Source organism: Panthera uncia, chromosome B1, assembly GCF_023721935.1.
Source record: "Panthera uncia isolate 11264 chromosome B1, Puncia_PCG_1.0, whole genome shotgun sequence".
NCBI lineage: Eukaryota > Metazoa > Chordata > Mammalia > Carnivora > Felidae > Panthera > Panthera uncia.
Window position 1 is genome coordinate 138760393 of NC_064811.1, and position 20582 is coordinate 138780974.

Genomic DNA, 20582 nt, shown 5'->3' on the forward strand with positions numbered 1-20582 from the left:
CCCATGCTCCACCAACTGAGCCAGCTAGGTGCCCCACACTTTTTCTATTTTTAATGTAACGTCTCCTGGGAGAATGTGTTAATATGTCAGTTTCCACACTGTTTTCTCTTCCAGTGAGGTGTTAACAAAATTTTTGTGTTTCATAACTCAAATAGTTATGCTTAACTAAATATGACTTGTATACACTGAGCTGTAAGTATCATGAAAATTTCAAATACTGTAAGTAAGCCAAAACCAAAATGCTTCTAATTCTTTAACTTTTGGTAAGAGACAGAGTGCAAGCAGAGAAGAGGGACAGATGGAGACAGAGAAAATCTTAAGGAGGCTCTGCCGTGTTTTCATGGAGCCTGACACAGGGCTCAGTCTCACAATCCTGGAATCATGACCTGAGCTGAAATCAAGAGTCAGATGCTCAATGGCTGCTTAACCGACTGAGCCACCCAGGCACCCTCCCCCTTTCTTGTAAGATCTTTTAATAATATTAGCTTTGAAAAATAAAAAAGTTCCAAACTTGCAATTTGACAAAACACCAACATGTTTTCTGTTAAGATACTCTTTCCTGTAATGAGATTGTGGGTGATGGTTATTGTCCATACTGTAATTTTTGGAGTTCTTTCTGTTTTTTGAGTGTCTGAGCCTCTTTAAAAATCATTATTGGGGCACCTGGGTGGCTCAGTCGGTTAAGATTCCAACTCGGTTTTGGCTCCAATCACGATCTCACGGTTTGCGGGTTTGAGCCCCACTTTGGGCTCTGTGCTGATGGTGCAAATCCTGCTTGGGATTCTCTCTCTTTGCCCTCTCCCCCGAGTCTCTCTCTCTCTCAAAAATAAATGAACATTTTTAAAAATTATTCTTTAGGTTCTGTGTTTGTTTAATTTAAAAAGTGCACTTGTTATAAAGGAAGGGAGAGGAGGGAGGGAGGAAAGGGGCTCAGCCTTTTGCAAAGTAGTTTCCCCATAATCCTGTTGGATTAAGCATTAGTTTGCCCATTTTTAGATGAGGAAACTGAAACTCTGAACATAAGAATAAACTAAAATCACACAGCTAGTAAACTGACACAGTTGGAATATAAATCCAAGTGCTTTCCAAAAGGTACTAGGATATAAGAGGAATTTTAAATTATTACAGACACATCTTTTATAATAAAATATGGCATAAAGAATCATTTCCTGACCTGTAGCTGAAAAATGGATCAAATTTTCTGGTGTGTAGATTTATGTCTCCTCTTGGAGGCAGACCGCTGGAGTGATCACCACTCCTGCACCTTGGCCAGAGACTTCTGTATCTTTGTTGAATTAAGTATGTGTGCCTCATACTGAATTCAACAAAGTTTGGATTCATTCCCTCTCAACTTTCCTTCTCTACTTTCAAGGAAACTTGGAAATTATTCTGCTTGCTTTAACTATTTTTTAAAGAGAAAAACAGCATAAAGTAAAAATAAAATTCTTCCTTTTATGTTTAAGCAGAATATTTGAAACTATTCTAAACATAGTTGTATAAAGGGGCTTGGCTTTTCTCTTTAAAAAATTATTTTCAAATGAAGAAAAACTTACAGATTTTATTTTTTTTAACAAGCTTTACAAGAGATACAAAACAAAATGGAACACTTATACCTGTTACTTCTAAATCTCACTTCTGCTCTCAGGGAAACAGAAATAGGCATTATCAAGTGAATTTATAGATAGTGCGTATGTGCTTTGACACCACGTTTTCCATGCCAGGCACTAGAGCTTTCACTCCTAAAAACTCAATACTCTAAGAGGTTAAGTTGTACTATGTCATGAGCATACTGCGAAGGCACACACACGTTATTTCTTTCCACAGTGTCAGCATTATTCAGTCATAAAGCAAAGTTAACATAATTATAAAGCAGGTTCAGGATTTCAAACTCAGTGACATTTCACTACATGATTAGCTTGGCTTCTTACAGGGCACACAAAGAAGAACATAAGGCAAACCACACAACAAACGAGATAACACAGAGGGAAGAAAGTTAATGAACCAGACGGGAAGTCAGTCTGTAGGCACGCAGTATGTGGGTCTGGTCCGGGTCAGCTCTCAGCACTTACTGCTTATTATGTTCAAGCAGTGAAGGAGCTCAGTTCTGTTCAGAAATCAGTGGGGCACAGCCTTTGGCGACAGCTGCCTTTTTTCGAGTGGTCAGACATAGAGGGGTCACTGTCTGAAGAGTCTGACAGTTTGTTGCAAAAATCCTCCCTCTTTAAGGGGATTTAATCAGTCTTGAGCCCTTGCAGACCTCCTCTGCGTCTGCTTATCAGTTCTGGGGTGTCGTCAGCTGGTGCTAGTCTTAGCAATATCTGGTAGCTGCAGTACCCTTAACTGCTTGCGTCATTGCTTGACACACAGGCCCCTACTTGCCATGAGTGACTCCATCTTGCTCTCCACATACTGTTACTTCCCCATCCCCATTTTTTGTTTACTGGATGAGAAACGGGTACAAAAGGATAACCCGCCAATTGCTTCCTGGCCTTTTGGCTAAGATCAAGTGTAAAGATCACCTGCCAAAGGTTACCCAAAGTAGCACTTGGATTTGAATTCCTGGGAGCCCGGTCCCAAAACCAGACCTTAACTGTCACTCTTTTCCCTCTATGCGTGCAGAAGCACATAAGTACATGTGTGTGCACCTACACACATAACCATACATATGTGTTTCCTCCTACATATTAAAAGCTTGTCATGTGCCCTCGAGGCCTTTACCTATGTGCATGAAGGATAGGGAGAGGAGGAGCAATTTAGCATCTTGCTAAAACAAGATGGAGGAGCCAGAGGACTACACAGCATCTCAGAGAGTAACAGGCATGAAAAATATTCCTTGGCTGAGAAACTAGATCCCTGATAAGCTAGGAAGAGCTTCAGTTCTTACACAGGGGGACTAAAGGTGAAGGCCAGATTGCCTCTGAACTAGTCTTATAGGATGTGAAATGATAATAATTCTTAAAAGCAATGAGTTCAAAAGAATCCAAAGCCTAACAATCGACCCCTTAGTTAGCATATAGCAGGTTGGCTGGCCCCATCTGGTTGGATTATGCTGTTCCCTACGAAGCATGGCCAGCCTTTCAGGATTCAGTGTATACAGATGGGGTTTCCTGTCATAAATGGTTTTTATGTCATGAACTGTGATAGGAAAGGACTCAAATTTTGTATCTCACAGCATTTAAATTAAAACCATACACTCACTCCACAGTAAAAGAACAAAGAAAAAGAGGGGAAGCAGCTGCTACCAGCAAAGGTTTAGGAACCACGTAACAGTATGTGGTGAGGATTCTCTAAATCACACCTGTATTTTATTCCCACCACTTGCCACTTCTTGGATCTCTTAAAGCCACTGAATTGCAGCCAATCATCCTTCCAAAATTCAAATTTTATTATATCATGTTAAGGCTTTAAAATGCTTTACCGGCAGGGGCAGCTGGCTGGCTCAGTGGGTAGACCATGTGCCCCCTGATCTCTGGGTCCTGAGTTCAGGCCTCACATTGTATGTAGGGATTACATTAAAAAAAAAAAAGCTTCACTGGCGTTTCTTTGCACTTGATAAAGATCAAAATCCTCAATTTTGCCTGAAAAGTATTGCAGCAGCAACTCTGGCCCATCTTACCAGCTTCACAAAGTCCACTTCCCATCTTTTCTATTTCATACACCTCCCTGCTTCCCCTTGAGGTGCCAGCCAAGGGCACATGATCCTTCATTTACCAAGTTCTTTAGAGTTACGAGCCTCCTCACTTGGCTCTTCCTTCACCGGTGAAGACTTCTACGGTGAGGACTTATTTAGAAGACTTATCCACAATGAACTCAAATTCATTCCTCAAATTTTACCTTACATATCACTGCCTCAGGAGAGACCTCGGGTAAGCCTGAGTTGAGGTGGGAAATAATTCTACAGGGTGGGACTGACCCACCCACTCCCCCACTGAGATGCAAATTGATCCATTAAGGTGACTGTTTCTCTTTCCTTTCAAGGCTTACTACCTCCTGACCTAGGATTCTAGACTACGTGAACCAGGTCCACAGCAGAGCTCTCATTCCCTTAGTGTCAGAGACGACAAGTGGGGGTGGTGGTGAAGCTTTTAAAACCAACCTGCAGCCTTACTTTGATCCTCAAATTGCTCATAAAAATACAAATAGCAAGAATATGTAAAAGGTTGCCACTGGGAATCAAAAGAACACTTAATGACAATAATGGCTTGATTACTGAAGGAGACGCCCTTATCTGTGTTCAAGGTCTCTTCCCCCCTCTCCCAAGCCACCCTGGGTCATTGAACATGCGCAGGCCCTCACCAACCCACTTCCGGAGGTACCGCCAATCACTGCAGGGGCTAAGGGTGCGCCTCTGGCGAGGAGCCAGACCTTGCAAGCTCTTTGGGGTTTCGGGCCTACGCTGCACCAGGCTCTGGGGCCACAGCGATCTCCGGCCAGGGAAGGGCTGAGCGGTGCCAGGTAAGCTGGGTGGGCTGTCGTGAGGCTCAGCTGAGCAGGGGCTCCCTCAGCATCTAGTGGGCGCCAGACCTTGGGGCCGCACGTGTACAAGACTGGGTCTCCTCAGACCGTGGCGACGATCTCGTGAAAACTGCAGCTGCCTGGTCTCAGACCTGTAGCATCAGAATAGGAGTGGTGGGCCTGCTTTCATTAAGTTTTAAGAGATTTTGATGTGAATGAGAATTGAGGAGTTGCTGGGTTATCTCCAAAGAGCTGCTGTCTGCGTTTGGTGGAAGAGAGGACGGAGGAGAGGTGGCAAGTTAAGTGAATGGAGCGGTAGCCATCGTTTGAGAATCCACTACTTTCCATTGCCCACACCTTCTGGTCAATTGAAACATCCATTAACCTTCACAAAGATCTTACAGTTAAGAACTATCATTACAACTTTACAGATGAGCCAGCTTAGGCTGAGGCATGTCAAGAATCATTCAGTGTGAGGGCACCAGGTGGCTCAATCCGTTGAGCATCTGACTGGCTCCGGTCATGATCTCGGGGTTGGGGAATTTGAGCCCCACATTTGGCTCACTGCTGGAAGCCTGTCAGCACAGAGCCTGCCTCAGATCCTCTTTCTCCCTCTGTCTGCCCCTCCCCCATTTGTGCTTTCCCAATAAATAAATATTAAAAAAAAAAGAATCATTCAGTATGACAGCAGTTGAAACTGAGAGCTAGGCGTCTACCACAGGTTCCATTTATTCATTACTTTTTGAGCACCCATTATATGCCCAAGGACTTGAATAAGCTGGAGATACATTCCCACCAAGAAGCTTACAGTCTGGCAGAGGAGTTGGACCCTCACTTAAGGAATTACAAAAATAACTGTAAAATCAAATCACAACTATGAGGTATAATTCGATGGGGAGCTAGGTGAAGAGGCTAGGACCGGATCTTGATGGGTCTTTGAAGCTTTAAATTTTCCTTAAAGCAGTGGTTCACAAACTATGGTCCCTAGACCAGCAATATCATCTGGGAACTTAGAAATACAACACACCCACTGAATCACCAACTGTGAATTTGGCCCAGTATTTTTACCAAGATGTATAGGTGTTCATGGTGCGTTCTAAGGTTTGAGAGCTACTTTCTTCTTCTTCTTTTTTTTTTTTTTTTAATGTTTTATTTATTTTTGAGACAGAGAGAGACAGAGCGTGAGCAGGGGAGGGTCAGAGAGAGAGTGAGACACAGAATCCAAAGCAGGCTCCAGGCTCTGAGTGGTCAGCACAGAGCCCGAAGTGGGGCTGGAGCCTACAGACCGTGAGATCGTGACTTGAGCAGAAGTCGCTGGGACGCCTAACCGACTGAGCCACCCAGGCGCCCCAGAGCTACTTTCTTAAAGTAATAAAGGACTAATGGAATGGTAAGTGGTAAATAAAAGGATTATATTTGTGTTTGAAAAGATCAATGTAGCTACAGAATTAAAGGAATTGATAGGAGGCACCGTTATGTTTTGGAGTAGAAAAGGGGTTCATACTATAATGGGGGGAGAGAAATGGGTAGTTGACCTAGAGTGGTAGCAGTGCCTACAAAGCTGCTTCCGTTAACTTTACAGTCTGTTAGTGGCTTTATTCTGAAAAGTAGGGAAGACTGATCTGTGTGTGCACTTGGAAAAGTGGGGCACAATGATACTTGGAGTGAATACCTATTATGTTCCTTGCACTGTACTGAGTTTTTTTTTTTTTTTTTAATGCTTATTTATTTTTTAAAGAGAGAGAGAGAGAAACAGAGCGTGAGTGGGGGGTGGGGGTCAGAGAGAGGAGACACGAATTGGAAGCAGGCTTTAGGCTTTGAGGTGTCAGCACAGAGCCTGACGCGGGGCTCGAACCCACAAACCATGAGATCATGACCTGAGCCGAAGTCGGATGCTTAACCAACTGAGCCACCCAGGCGTCCCCTGAGTCCTTTTCTTGTACATACTTTCTTAAAAGTATTCTATTTTTTTTTCTTGATTTTAGTTTGTCCATTATGCTTTGCAATTTACTGTTACATTGGGCAAGATTCTTAAAACTTTCTTTAGGCCCTCAGTTTTCTAATCTGTGATCATTCTGTGCAGTCTTACCCCCAAAGCTATGCTCTCATCTTTCTTGGCTTACTCAGAAGTACCATTTTGAAAGTATTAAGTGACCATTGGAAGTCACTAAAGCCTTAGTAGCTATAATAACACCTAGAGTCAGCAGGTAGGCAGAGTGGCTTGGAAGAGACTGTATGTTTTATTTTATGTAGTTCTGTGTTGTTGGAATTTATTACAAATTCACTGTATTTTAACAAAATTAAAGATGTATTTGAAAATTCTGAAACTCCTTCCCTGCACCTTCAAAATTAATGTAAGAAAATGTCCTACATCACGTTATTACTGTGAGCCTGGTAGAAGTTAATGCCTTTACCAGTCACAGGGGACTTAGCAACCATACAAGACATAGCAACTTTTAGGTTAAATATCAGTACTTTTTATATGTAAGTGCATACACACACAAAACACACACACACACACATACATAGCTCAGCGATACTGTGGGATTGGTTCCAGACCACTGCAGTAAAGTAAGTCAAATGAATTTTGTTTCTCAGTGCATACAAAAAGTTATGTTTGCACTCTACTGTGGTCTATTAAGTGTGCAATAGCCTTTGTCTAAAAAGAAAAAATCAATGTACATACTTTAATTAAAAAATAATTTAATGCTAAAGATGCTAAGCATCATCTGAGTTTTCACTGAGTTGTTATCTTTTTTGCTGATGGAGGATCTTGCTTCTATTGATGGCTGCTGACCGATCAGGGTGGTGGTTGCCGAAGGTTGGGGTGGCTGTGGCAGTTTCTTAAAATGAGATGATGAAGATAGCCACTTCAATTGATTCTTCCTTTCGTGAATAATTTCTCTATTGCAGACGATGCCGTTTGATAGCATTTTAGCCACAGTAGAACCTCTTTCAAAATTGGGAGTCTATTCTCTCAAATCTTGCTGTTCCTTTATCATGTAATATTCTCAATCCTTGTTATGTAATATTCTCAATCCTTGTTATCATGTCAACAAACGTCACAACACCCTTTAAAAAAATTTTTTTTTTGGTAATGTTTATTTATTTTTGAGAGAGAGAGACAGCAGGAGCAGGGAAGGGGCAGAGAGAGGGAGACACAGAATCCGAAGCAGACTCCTGGCTCTGAGCTGTCCACACAGAGCCCAACACCAGGTTCCACTCACAAACTTTGAGGTCATGACCTGAGCCTCTTAACCAACTGAGCAACCCAGGTGCCCCTAAACATCACAACATCTTTACCAGGAGGACATTCCATCTCAAGAAGCCACTCTTGTCCTCATCCATAAGCAGCAGTGAACTCTTCATCTGTTCAAGTTTGATTATGAGATTCCAGCATTTCCATCCCATCCTCAGGATCCACTTCTGACTCTAGTTCTTTTGCTATTCTCACCACACCTGCAGTTATTTCCGTCACTGAAGCCTTAAACCTACATGTGTTAAATGGCAGGCACTGTGATATGTGCCTTAATTTTGTTTTCTTTAATAATTGTGATATGAGATAGTATTATCCTCACTTTATGAAAAGAAAACTGAAGCTCAGAAAAATTAACTTGACCAAGGACAGGTAACTAGTTAAGTGGCAGTGTTGGATGAAAACCCAGTTCTGTCAGGTGTTGCTACCTCTCAATTTGTGTTATATGTTTTTCTGTTACAGTGCTGGAATCAATAAACTCCTCTTTTCCCCTTAAAAAATTTTGGAATAGGGGCGCCCGAGTGGCTCAGTCGGTTAAGCGTCTGACTGCGGCTCAGGTCATGATCTCACGGTTCATGGGTTTGAGCCCACATCGGGCTCTGTGCTGACAGCTCAGAGCCTGGAGTCTGCTTCAGATTCTGTGTCTCCCTCTCTGTCCCTCCCCCTGCTCACACTCTGTCTTTCTCTCAAAAATAAATAAATGTTAAAAAAATTTTTTTTCAAGAATTTGGAATACGTTATCAAATTTGGAAAAAATGCGACTATATCAAATATGAAAAATATAAGGTGTAGAGGGATGCGTAGGATGCCACGGGAGTATGAAGAAGGGACAATACAGCTTAGTCATTGAGTCTCATGCCAATTAATGCAATGTTGTATGAGTGTACTCAATTACTATAGACTCATCTTTTACAGCTCTAATTCAGGATAATAGCTCCTGATTTATAGAGTTGCTTGGAGAGCTTAATTGCACCAGTGACTACATGAAAGATCCTTAGCTTAGTGCCTGACACATAATAAATTATCCTAGAGAACATTTATCTTGGCCTGAGTCTCCCAGAGGAGCAGAACTTAGTCCCGAGGAAAGAAAGGAAAAGGTGATCTAAGCAGTGAGTAGGTTGTGCAGGAAGGAGGACATAACATCTGTGTTTTAAAAAAATAAAGGCCAACTGCTTTAAGGGACCACAGCCAGGTGAAGATCAAGATAATGTATCAAGGGTTCAGAATGGTAAGCTAAGGGTGGAGTACTTTCTCCTGACTTCTGGAGAGTTACTGACAGGTTTAACTGAGAGGAACAACTTGAATCGGTTTAAAAAGTGAAGGTATGAGAGATAAGTTAAATTATATCAAGAAGCAGTAGGGGCACCTAGGTGGCTCAGTTGGTTAAGCATCCAACTTTGGCCCAGGTTATGATCTCGCAGTTAGTTAGGGCCCCGCATTGGGCTCTGTGCTAACAACTCAGCTTGGAGCCTGCTTCAAATTCTGTGTCTCCCTCTCCCTCTGCCCCTCCCCTACTCATTCTCTCTCTCTCATAAGTAAATAAACTTTAAAAAAAATAATAAAAGCAGTAGGCAAAATGTAGAACTTGGGATAGTCCACAGGACTAAAGGTAGAGACAGAAGACAGTATTCTAGATTGAGCGATATTTAAGAGTACTAATAAGCAAGTGTAATGTGTGGTCAGTGTTTGGATCCAGATTAAAATCTAAAATAGAAAGCTGGGGCACCTGGCTAGCTCAGTTGGTGGAGCATGCAACTCTTAATCTCCAGGTTGTAGGTTTGACCTCCACATTGGGTGTGGAGATTACTTAAAAAAATAAAATCTTTAAAAAAAAAAAAGAAATAGAAAGCTTATTTGCCAAGAACAATAGGCATGGTGGCTGCCATTTATGTGATATTCTTATTTAAAAAAAGGTTGAGGGGCGCCTGGGTGGCTCAGTCGGGTAAGCGTCGGAGTTCAGCTCAGGTCATGATCTCGAGGTTCCAGAGTTCAAACCCTGTGTCAGGCTCTGTGCTGACAGCTCAGAGCCTGGAGCCTGCTTCAGATCCTGTTTCTTCCTCTCTCTCTCTGCCCCTTTCCCACTTGCGCTCTGTCTCTCTCTCAAAAATAAATAAAAATATTTAAAAAAAATAAAAATAAAAAAAGTTGTAATCCTCATCTTTCAGGTCAAAGAAAGGGATTCTTCAAAAAAGTTGCATGGGTTTTCCTAAAGTTACACACTAAGTAGCTGAACCAGGATTCAAACCGAATGGCCTTTTAATGTTAGTCCTTACATTATGAAACATTCCCTCCCATAGCATGTGGCTGTGATGGCTTTTGCTTGTGCAGGCCCAAGACGCTGTGTCAATCCTTGACATTGGGAATAATTTAGAAATGGAGGCTCTCTAGAATTACTGCATTTTTCCTATTTTGCTTATAGGAAGAGTAAGTCTGTGTAGTAAACGAAGTTGCTAGGTGACCATGACAAAGCTAATTTCAAATGTCAAAACCCTGCCCATAATTACTGTTCTTACTGTCTTTGGGTCATGAGGGAGAGAGGAAGAGCAAAAGTTGAGAAAGTGTTTGTTAGTGGGAGAAAGAGAGAATATTGTATTGATGGTAAAATGGCTTACAAACTTGGAGGAGTTTTATTAGTTTAAAATTGGGTGTGGTGGGTACCTTAAAAACCAGCCCAGAAATTTTCTCCCTAACTTTTTCATTTTGATGATTTCAAACCTATAGAAAACTTGAAAGGATGTGCAATATACATAGGTAAACCTTTTGCCTGGATGCACTAGTTTTTAACCTTTTGCTACACATTTAAAATTATTGAACCTTCTGGGGCGCCTGGGTGGCTCAGTCGGTTAAGCGTCCGACTTCGGCTCAGGTCACGATCTAGTGGTATGTGAGTTCGAGCCCCGCGTCGGGCTCTGTGCTGACAGCTCAGAGCCTGGAGCCTGTTTCAGATTCTGTGTCTCCCTCTCTCTCTGACCTTCCCCCCTTCATGCTCTGTCTCTCTCTGTCTCATAAATAAATAAATGTTTAAATAAATAAATAAATAAATAAATAAATAAATAAAAATAAAATTATTGAACCTTCTGAAAGTGCGTCGCAGCCATCAAGATGGCCTCCCCCACCATGTGTCAATATATATTGCCTAAGGACAAGGACATTTGGCTTCTCACCTATGATAAATTAATATGATAAGCACAATACTGATAGAATATGATACGTAGTCCATATTGAAAGTTTCCCATTTGTCCCAAAAGGGTTCTTTTGCTTGTTTATCTTTTATTTATTTTTTTGAGTTTATTTATTTATTTTGAGAGATGGGGAGAGAGAATTCCAAGCAAGCCACACACTGTCAGCATGGAGCACAACGTGGGTCTCTAACCCAGGAACCCTGAGATCATGACCCAAGCCAAAGTCAAGAGTTGGATGCTTAACAGACTGAGCTACCCAGGCGCCCCTAGTTGTTTTATCTTTAATTTTGCGATCCCAGATTCAGTCAGGAATTGCATGTTGTAGTTGGCTGTCGTATTTGTTTAGTCTTAAATCTGAAACTTCTTTTGTGTTTGTTTTTCATGGCATTTACATTTTGAATAACACATACCGATTGTCTTGTAGAATGTTCCGCGATTTAAGTTAGAGTACTTGTTTTTCATGATTGGATTGAGATGGAGTATTTTTTGGAAGGATATTTTTTATAGGTTTTATTGTTGTTTTTGAAATGTAGGAGATAAATGAATCTATAACTACGGATTCCTGTTTTTTCCCAAACCTCCACCTAGTAATTCCAGTCAGAGCTGGAATTACTAACAGATGTTAAAATTTTAGCATTTATTAATGAGTCTTAGGTGAATGTTTTCATACATTGGTGATTGTGGTTTCATATTTTTAACTTAATGTCTTTTCTCACCCATAGGAAAGATTCCTAGGCTTGGACCTAAAGCTGCTTTCTTGAACAGGAAAGTCATTAAGCCTGTCTTTACATCATTGAGTGGGAAGAACAGCAGCCCATCTAATACATTCTAGTATGCAATAGACTGCAGCCTGTTGGGTACTCTTGGCAATAGACTCTAAAGCTAAAGGGAGGGGGATAAACACATTTATACAGGAGATCATCAACATGCCAATCCAGTGAAACTGAAAGCTGGTTAGTTTTCAAGGTCTGTGGGAGGATATCCACTGCTCACTGGGTCCTGAGTGCTTTACTAAAGGACTTATAACCTTACCCACCACCTTTGTTCACAGCTCAATGGAGTTTGTGACAGCCCTAGAAGACCTCCAAACAGGGGCTAGCTGCCCCATCTGTCTGGACTACTTGAAAGACCCAGTGACCATCAACTGTGGGCATAACTTCTGTCTCTCTTGCATCAGTATCTCCTGGAAGGATCTAAATGATACTTTCCCCTGTCCCTTTTGCCGTCATTGCTTTCCAGAAAGGAAGTTCACAAGCAATCCCCAGCTGGGCAATTTGATTGAAATTGCTAAGCTACTACAGGTAAGAAGAAGCAAGAGGAAGAGGAAAGAAGAGAAGCTTATATGTGAAAAGCATAATCAGGTTTTGACCTTTTTCTGTCAGAAGGACCTAGAAGTTTTATGTCCACAGTGTAGTTTCTCCACTGATCACCGGAATCACTACATTTGGCCCATAGAGAAGGCTGCTCCTCATCATAGGAAAAGATTAGAGAATTGCATTGAACCATGGAAGGAGAGAATTGAACAAGTGGAAAAGGTGATAATGATGCAAACCAGAAAATCATTGGAACTGAAGAAGAAGGTGGAATATAGGAGGGAAGAAATAAAGTCTGAATTTGAGCAACTTTTGTTGTTTCTCAAAAATGAGCAAGAGACTGTTCTTCGGCAATTACAAGATGACGAAGTGGACATTTTAACAAAACTAAATGAAAACCTGACAACATTTTCAAATCATCTTTCCACATTAAAATATCTACTAAAGGAGATTGAGGGCAAATACATGAAGTCAGGGCTGGAATTTCTAACAGATGTTAAAAGTATCTACCATAGATATAAAACCTTAAAGTCCCCTGAACCTTTTTCATTCCAATTAAAGGAATATGGTTACCATCTTCCTCCACAATATTCTGGCCTAAACAAAATTATCAAGCGATTTCAAGTAGATCTAATTCTAGATCCTGAAACAGCACATCGTAGGCTTATTATCTCGGAAGATAGAAAAACTGTGCAATATGGAAATAAGATGCATAGCTTACCTCATAACCCAAGGAGGTTTTATCTCTGCCCGGCTGTTCTGGGTTCTGGGGGCTACAATTCTGGCAGGCAGTATTGGGAGGTGGATGTGAAAGATAAGCCTGAATGGATTGTTGGTGTCTGCAGAGACTCTCTTCCCAGAAGGAGAAAGAATCAGAATCAACCAATTTTAGTGCAGGATGGATTATGGGGTATTGGGCGATGTAGTCAGAGTAATTATATTGCGTTGGGTCCTAAAAAAATTAATCTGCTGCCAAAAGTAATACCCAGAAAGATTGGCATTTTTTTAGACTGTGAATTGTGTGAGATTTCTTTTTACAACTTGAGTGATAGATCTCTTCTCTATATTTTTAACTATTATTTTACAGAAACACTCTGGCCTTATTTCTACACTGGAACAGACTCAAAACCTCTTAAAATCTGTACAGTAACAGATTCTGAATGATGAACTATTGTAAAATTCTTAATTGTTTTTTTTTCTATTGAGGCAGTGCACAGAACTAAGCCAATTAATCTAGTCTCAACAATTCTGTTGTTTTTTGTTGTTGGTTTTTTGTTTGCTTTGTTTTGTTGCAGTTTTAGTTTTTCCTTTAAACAACCAGAATGGTTTTTATCTCTGTTTCAGCAGCTTCTAGAAAATATAGTTATAGGGGCACCTGGCTGGCTCAGTGTGTAGAACATGGCAACTCTTGATCCCAGGATCAAGTCTGAGCCCCACGTTAGGGGTAGAGTTTACTTTTTTTAAATATGGTTATGGGACACCTGGGTGGCTCATTCAATTGGGCATCTGACTCTTGATTTTGGCTCAGGTCATGATTTCGCAGTTTGTGGAATCGAACCCCACATTGGGCTCTGAGCCGACAGCATGGAGCCTGCTTGGCTGCTTGGGATTCTCTCTCTCTCTCTCTCTCTCTCTCTCTCTCTGTCTCGATAAATAAACAAACAAACAAACAAACAGGGAAAAGTCTGGTTATGCCTACTTTACAGATAAATTGTGGGATCAAATTGGAGAATGGTTTGGAAATTCTAATAAAATACCTATAAAATATGTTACTTTAGAAGTCTAGTAATTGTCATTAAAAGTCCAATAAATTTTTTTGTGTTGCCTACATGTTTTGCCATAAAAAAATACATAAGCCTTTATGAAAAGCATCCGTTACCATGCCAGGACCATGTGCTCTATAAAGGTAGCCACTTTGAACTTTCATCTGTTTACCTCAGTATTTCTTTGTAACATGTTTTGTTGTGTGTGTGTGTGTGTGTTAGTCTTGACTTAGTACTATGGAAAATGAGGTGATGCCCCCACCATATACATATCTCATATACCTCATATACTTATTAAATTACATATACACACAATAAATCATTTCCCTCTTTCCATTTGGACAATGTACCCTGTAGCTCTGTTCAACTACCATCCTTTACTTCATTTTGGAAACTGACCTCTTTTCTCAGAATCCCTTTTATTTAGTTCTATGTTTTCTTTCTTAGGCTTTTTCTAGTCTGGAGATTACACCTTTAAGTAGATAATATATGTAAAATTTGGAGCTTGTATCAACAACAACAAAAAATACTGCTGAGCCTTTGGATTTGTGTTGAATCTAGATCAAGTTGGATAAAATTCACATCTTCACAATATTGAGGCTTCTAATCCATGAACTAATTTATTTGGCTCTTTTACTTCTCTCTGCAACGTTTGTAGTTTTAAGCATATATGACTTAAAAAAAATTGTTTTTTTTTACATTTATTAATTGTTGAGAGATGGAGAAAGACAGAGCACTAGTCAGGGAGGGATAGAGAGAGGGAGACACAGAATCCCAAAGCAGGGTCCAGACTCTGAATGGTCAGCACAGAGCCTGATGCGGGGCTCAAACTCAAACCGTGAGATCCTGACCAGAGCTGAAGTCAGACGCTTAACCGACTGAGCCACCCAGGCACCCCATACCGTATATGACTTTTAACATCTTTTTGTCAGATTTATCCCTAAATAGAGTCCATTGGGTTTTCTACAAAGATGATTTTGTCATATTCAAAGAAACATTTTTATTTCTTCCTTGACAGTCTAGGTCCTTTTCCTTTTTCTTGCCTGATTGCACTGAGTAAGACCTCAAGCAGAATGGTAATTCTTAATATTTCGTGATTGGTATTACCCATCATTTTACTGCTCATATTTCCTCACTTGATTTTTATACTTTTTTTAAAACCTAACTTTGATACTTCCTAGTATTTACATAAAATAATTTCAATTCAGTATTAAATAGTAAAAATACTGTCAATTCAGTATTATCTAATCATTTACCCACTGGTAGATGTTTACTTAGGTCATATCTTTTGAAATAATTTAGTTTATGTAGATACTTTTAACAAAATAGAGGATACACCATAATGGAAACTAAAACACTCATGTATCCATGACCCAATTTAATACAACATTAGCATCACCTATGAGGTTCCCCCTGTGCCCCTTCTCAACCCCAGCCTCTTCACTTCCTGGTCCTATCTAGTTCCCTCCACTATTCTTAGTTTGATATTCCATTGTTTTCTGGACTTTTCCTGTGTATGTATCTCTAAACAAAATGTTTAGTTCCACATGTTTTTTCAATTAACATAGTTAATTATAACAGTTAACATACAGTGTTAGGTTTCAGATGATTCAGTAATTCCATACATTACTCAGTGCTCATCATGATAGGTGTATTCTTTAGTCTTTAGTTCCAAATGTTTTTGAATTTTTCATAAAGTTGATGCATCATGTTGAATTTCTTAAAAAAATTTTTTTTTTTTTAACGTTTAGTACTCAGAGACAGAGCATGAGCACGGGAGGGGCAGAGAGAGAGGGAGACACAGAATCCAAAGCAAGCCCCAGGCTCTGAGCTGTCAGCACAGAGCCTGACGCGGGGCTCGAACACATAAACCGTGAGATCATGAGCTGAGCTGAAATTGGACGCTTAACTGACTGAGCCACCCAGGCCCCCTGATCATGTTGAATTTTTTTCATTCAACATTATGTTCTTGAGATTCACATTTTTTGCTTAAAGTTGAACTTCATTCTACTTCTGACGGACATTCAGTTTGAAACTTTCACAAACAGCTGCTATGGAAAATAATTTGACATTATCCAATAAAGATGAAGGTTTAGCAAGTCCCTCCCCGGAGAAACCAGATGCATAATTTCCAAAGTGCTGTGCCGATTTATACTCACACTACAGTGTATAAATGTTTTCATTGCTCTGCTTCAACAGTACTACATTTATTTATTTATTTTCACTAATTGTAAATGTTAAATATCTCCAGTTTTAATTCCCATGATCTCTAATAATAGACCATATTTTTATAGCTTAATAATCGCTTCTGTTTATCCTATAAAATACCTGGTGTTACCCCTCCACTCCCATTTTTCTATTAGTCTGTCTCATTGATTTATAAGAGTTCTTTATATTTTCTGTGTTTTAGTCCTGTAGCATTTATGTTCACTGTATGTTCTTCAAAGTTTATCTCACTCTTACTGTGGTGTCTTGAACAGAAGGTAAGTTTGATATATTTGATTTTATCATTCTTTCCTTTTGAGGTTTGGATTCTTTAAGAAATCCCCTATTCCAGGAGGCAAACCAGAAGAGGCTCTTAAGTACAAACTTGCTGGAAGGGTTGGGGGGATGGACTAAATGAGTGATGGGCATTAAGGAGGGTCCTTGGTGGGATGAGCACTGGGTGTCCTATGTAAGAGAGGAATCACTGGGTTCTACTCCTGAAGCCAACACTACACTGTATCTTAACTAACTTGAATATAAATAAATTTAAAAAATGTTTCTACTCCAGAAACATTAAAATATTCTATGTGTGCTTTTAATCATCTACTTAGAAGCTGATTCTGTGTTTGGGAATAGGATGGGGCTTGCCTATATATTTAGTTGTACATACTGTATGAATGACCAATACATTCATTCATAATGTATGAATGACCAATGGACACACACCATTTATTGAGAGGTCTGTCATTTACCCAGCCGATTTGCAATGCCACCTGTATCTGACATCTAATATGATCTACTGGTCTATTGGTCTGTCCTTGGATCAATACCATACGTCTTACAGCTCTCTCATTCTTGATATCTGGTGACAATTTTCATCATCTGTTCAGGCTTACCTTGACAACTCGTGGCCTCTTTCATATAAATTTTAGAGTCAGCTTGCCAAATTAAACATTGTAACTTGGAGATTTTATTTGAAATTGCATTGACACTAAACATCAAGTTGGAGAGAATTGACACCTATATTGAGTTGCCCAATCCATGTATGCCTTTACATCAATTTAACTCTTCTTTAAAAGCCATACAATACCCACCAGTGGGGTGCCTTAGGTAAAACTGAACATTCTAACTCACATGACTTCCATAGGGCACACTTGACATCAAGATTACTCAGAAGAATAATGAATATTAATAAGCAGGTTTGCAGCAAGTAGCTTCATTTATTTCCATGGGAGCCCTCACTGTAGTCAACATAGCTGCCTCAGGGCACTTTTGGGTTCTCTGTGACATCGTTCAGGTGGGAGTAAAGACATTGGGAAAATGAGGGGCCTGCACTGGTTTAAAAGCTTCATGTTCCAGGAGGCCATTACATTTTGTAAGTTACCTGACAAGTGGGATTCATGGACTGGAAGTGACCTTCCGAAATATCACTGAAGAGTTGATAAGTCTCTGGAGGAAGCACATGTACAAGATACAGCAAAAGGGTTTTGAGGTTGTTTGAACTTGATAGGTTTGGGAACCAGTTTCCTTACCTTTAAAACTGAAAAATAATCTACCTTATAGGATTGATTAAAGACAATGCTCCTAGCTGCCAGCCTCAATAATACCAAGACTACAGGCTTAGTCAGCCCTTGCTCATATGAATTAAACTTAATGCAGCTAAGCATTTTGTACGTTAACAATAGCTCATGTAGGGGCACCTGGGTGGCTCAGTTGGTTAAGTATCTGACTCGATTTTGGCTCAGGTGATGATCTCATGGTTTGTACGTTTGAGCCCCATGTCAGGCTCCATGCTGACAGCACAGAACTTGCTGGGATTCTCTCCCTCTCTGCCCCTCCCCTGCTCACTCTCTCTCAAGATAAATAAATAAATAAAAAGAATAGCTCATTTGATTTCTTCTAGGGAGGGGGTTTTAACTCAGACATTTTTAAATATAATTTTTGTGGGTTTTTTTTTTTTTTTTTTTTTTTTTTGGTTTATTTTGAGAGAAAGAGAGAGTGTGTGCAAACAAAGAAGGGACAGAGAGGGAGAGAGAGAGAGTCCCAAGCAAGCTCCGTGCTGTCAGCACAGAGCCCAACGCAGGGCTCAGTCTCAGTAACTGTGACATTATGACCTGAGCTGAAATCAAAAGTTGGGTGCTTAATCTAGTTTTAATGTTTCAATTATTCATTGTTTACAAGATTGCTTTACAACCATTGTTGTCAGCTTCTTAGGGGGCAACCACTCTCAACTCTTGTTCTTTGGGTGTTTATACTTACTAAATAACAAGCTGATAGTAATTCTTATGGATTTTTCCATTTTTGGTAGTTTCATTTAACGTCCTACTTTGGAAGATGAGAATTTACGGCGGTTTTCACTCTGTGGTCTTCTCCTAATAGAATTTTTTATTTTCGTATAGACTATTTTCTGATGTTTATGGTATTTTGGCTATGTCAATACCATTCACCTCTGAGCCATGTATTATGCAATGATCGCATTTTGTTTTTCCACAACTTTGTTTTTCTGTAGTTAATAGTTGTTTTATATTTCTCATTTCCTTTGTTTCCCATGTCCTTATCCTTAGTTCATCCCCCAACTGCCCCTGCAGTTGTCTAAATTTCCCAATGTAAACATATTTAGCTTTCTATCACTTTGATCTTGCCAACTACTCTCAAGGAGCCCTGTAACCTGCTCCAATGCAGGCAGGTTCACGAAGCCAGCTGCTCATATAGCATCTTGGGGATGCCCTCGGGATCTCTTGAGTTGCTTTTTCTGTTTCCATATGATTTTCCATGAGGAGCTTGGTTTCTTGTTTCATTGGAGAGGTCCTTCAATAGCTTCCTAATAGTGGTGCTTCGGAAATACATTTTTTGAGACTTTCAAGTCTGAAAGTATCTATAGTGTATCCTGATATTTAACCAAAAGTTTCTCAGTTTCTAATTTTGAAATAATCTACCGTTACATACTTTTAGCATTTTTTTGTTGTGAAATATATTGTTATGATGTATGAAATGTGTTTTAAAATACACTGGCAGGAACAGTGTTTCTGTATAAGCATGATTTTTAATCAATACTGTATACAGAATTCGCCAGTTTCCTTAATCAAGAATTCACATCTAGGGATGGTCGGCTGGCAATCTAATGGGAAACTCAAACTCCAAATGCTACAACATTGCTTCAGTTATCTTTTTTTTTTTTAACTATTTTTTAATTTTATTTTTTGAGAGACAGAGAGAGATAGAGCTCAAGTAGGGGAGGAGCAGAGAGAGGAGGCAGACACAGAATCCAAAGCAGGATCCAGGCTCTGAACTGTCGGCACAGAGCCCGATGCGTGGCTCGAACCCACGAACACAAGATCATGACCTGAGCCAAAGTTGGACACTCAACCGAGTCACCCAGGCACCCCAGCTTCAATTATCTTAATGTCCCTTAAGTTCTAAGGCTGTACTTAAACGAATGGATTATAGTGGACATAAAGGATGGAGTGATATTGGTGAAATTAGTGGTTTTGAACATATATGTGTATATATATGAATTGACTGAAATATTTGAGTCACTCACTCCATACTGTTGCATTTATAGGACACTAAGGTCTAGGAAACCCTGTAGCTTCTACCTGATAAAAACGAGCCTTGTCCTCACAATAAGTATAATGTTAGATGAATTCTTGCCTTTATGGAATTGTGTTTGCTTCAAGTGAACCTTTGGTGCAAGATCAGAACACTTAAGCAGATGGAGTGCTGAGTTTACCAGCAAGGCCATATGAACGCCCAGTGTGTACCTGCTAAGTAAATAACTATTTCAAAAAGTGTCTACAGGTGGGACAAAATTTTGATTGATACTTGCTTTTATTATTATTAGCCTTTACACACCCAGCACTATTGACAGTTATACTGTTATCTGTTGAGAAGAGTAATAATTGTGCAAAACCAAATTGGCTTAGCTCCTTTCATAACATGTGTGGTAGATAATAAATCTGTGTAAATAATGTAGATGTATTCCTTTATATGTTTAAAGGAAAAGAGTAATATACTCAAGTGTCTACCATTCAATTTAAAAAATATACCTGTAACTTAAAAGCCCCTCCTCAATTGCATTCTCTCTCCTCCCTGGAACCAAGGCTAATCACTACCCTGAATTTTGTATCGAAGCACTTGTTTGCTTTTCTTTGTAGTTTTTATCTTACATATCTGTAATAAATTGTTTAATTTTGTCTGATTTGAGCTTTATAAATAGAACATACAGTAGAGATTTCTATATGACTTGCTGTTTTCTCTGAACATTGTTAAGATTCATCCATACTAGGACTCTTGGCTGGCTTAGTCAGTAGAGAGTGCCACTCTTTATCTTGGGGTTGTAAGTTCGAGTATCACCTTTGGTGTAGAGATATCTTAAAAATACATACAGATACATGCAACTTTGTCTTTT

The 20582-nt window shown here is 39.8% G+C and overlaps 1 protein-coding gene across 1 annotated transcript; it reads left to right on the plus strand.

Annotated features, from left to right (window-relative positions):
• The first annotated feature begins 11619 nt into the window (after window positions 1-11619).
• Window positions 11620-14024, plus strand: LOC125923992 (tripartite motif-containing protein 60-like). The gene has a single exon (XM_049632654.1). It carries the CDS (start codon window positions 11949-11951, stop codon window positions 13368-13370), a length of 1422 nt encoding a protein of 473 aa, XP_049488611.1. The 5' UTR covers window positions 11620-11948; the 3' UTR covers window positions 13371-14024.
• The last annotated feature ends 6558 nt before the right edge of the window (window positions 14025-20582 follow it).

Coding starts and splice junctions, on each gene's coding strand:
- LOC125923992 (XM_049632654.1), top strand. CDS start 11,949: ATGGAGTTTGTGACAGCCCTAGAAGACCTCCAAACAGGGGCTAGCTGC.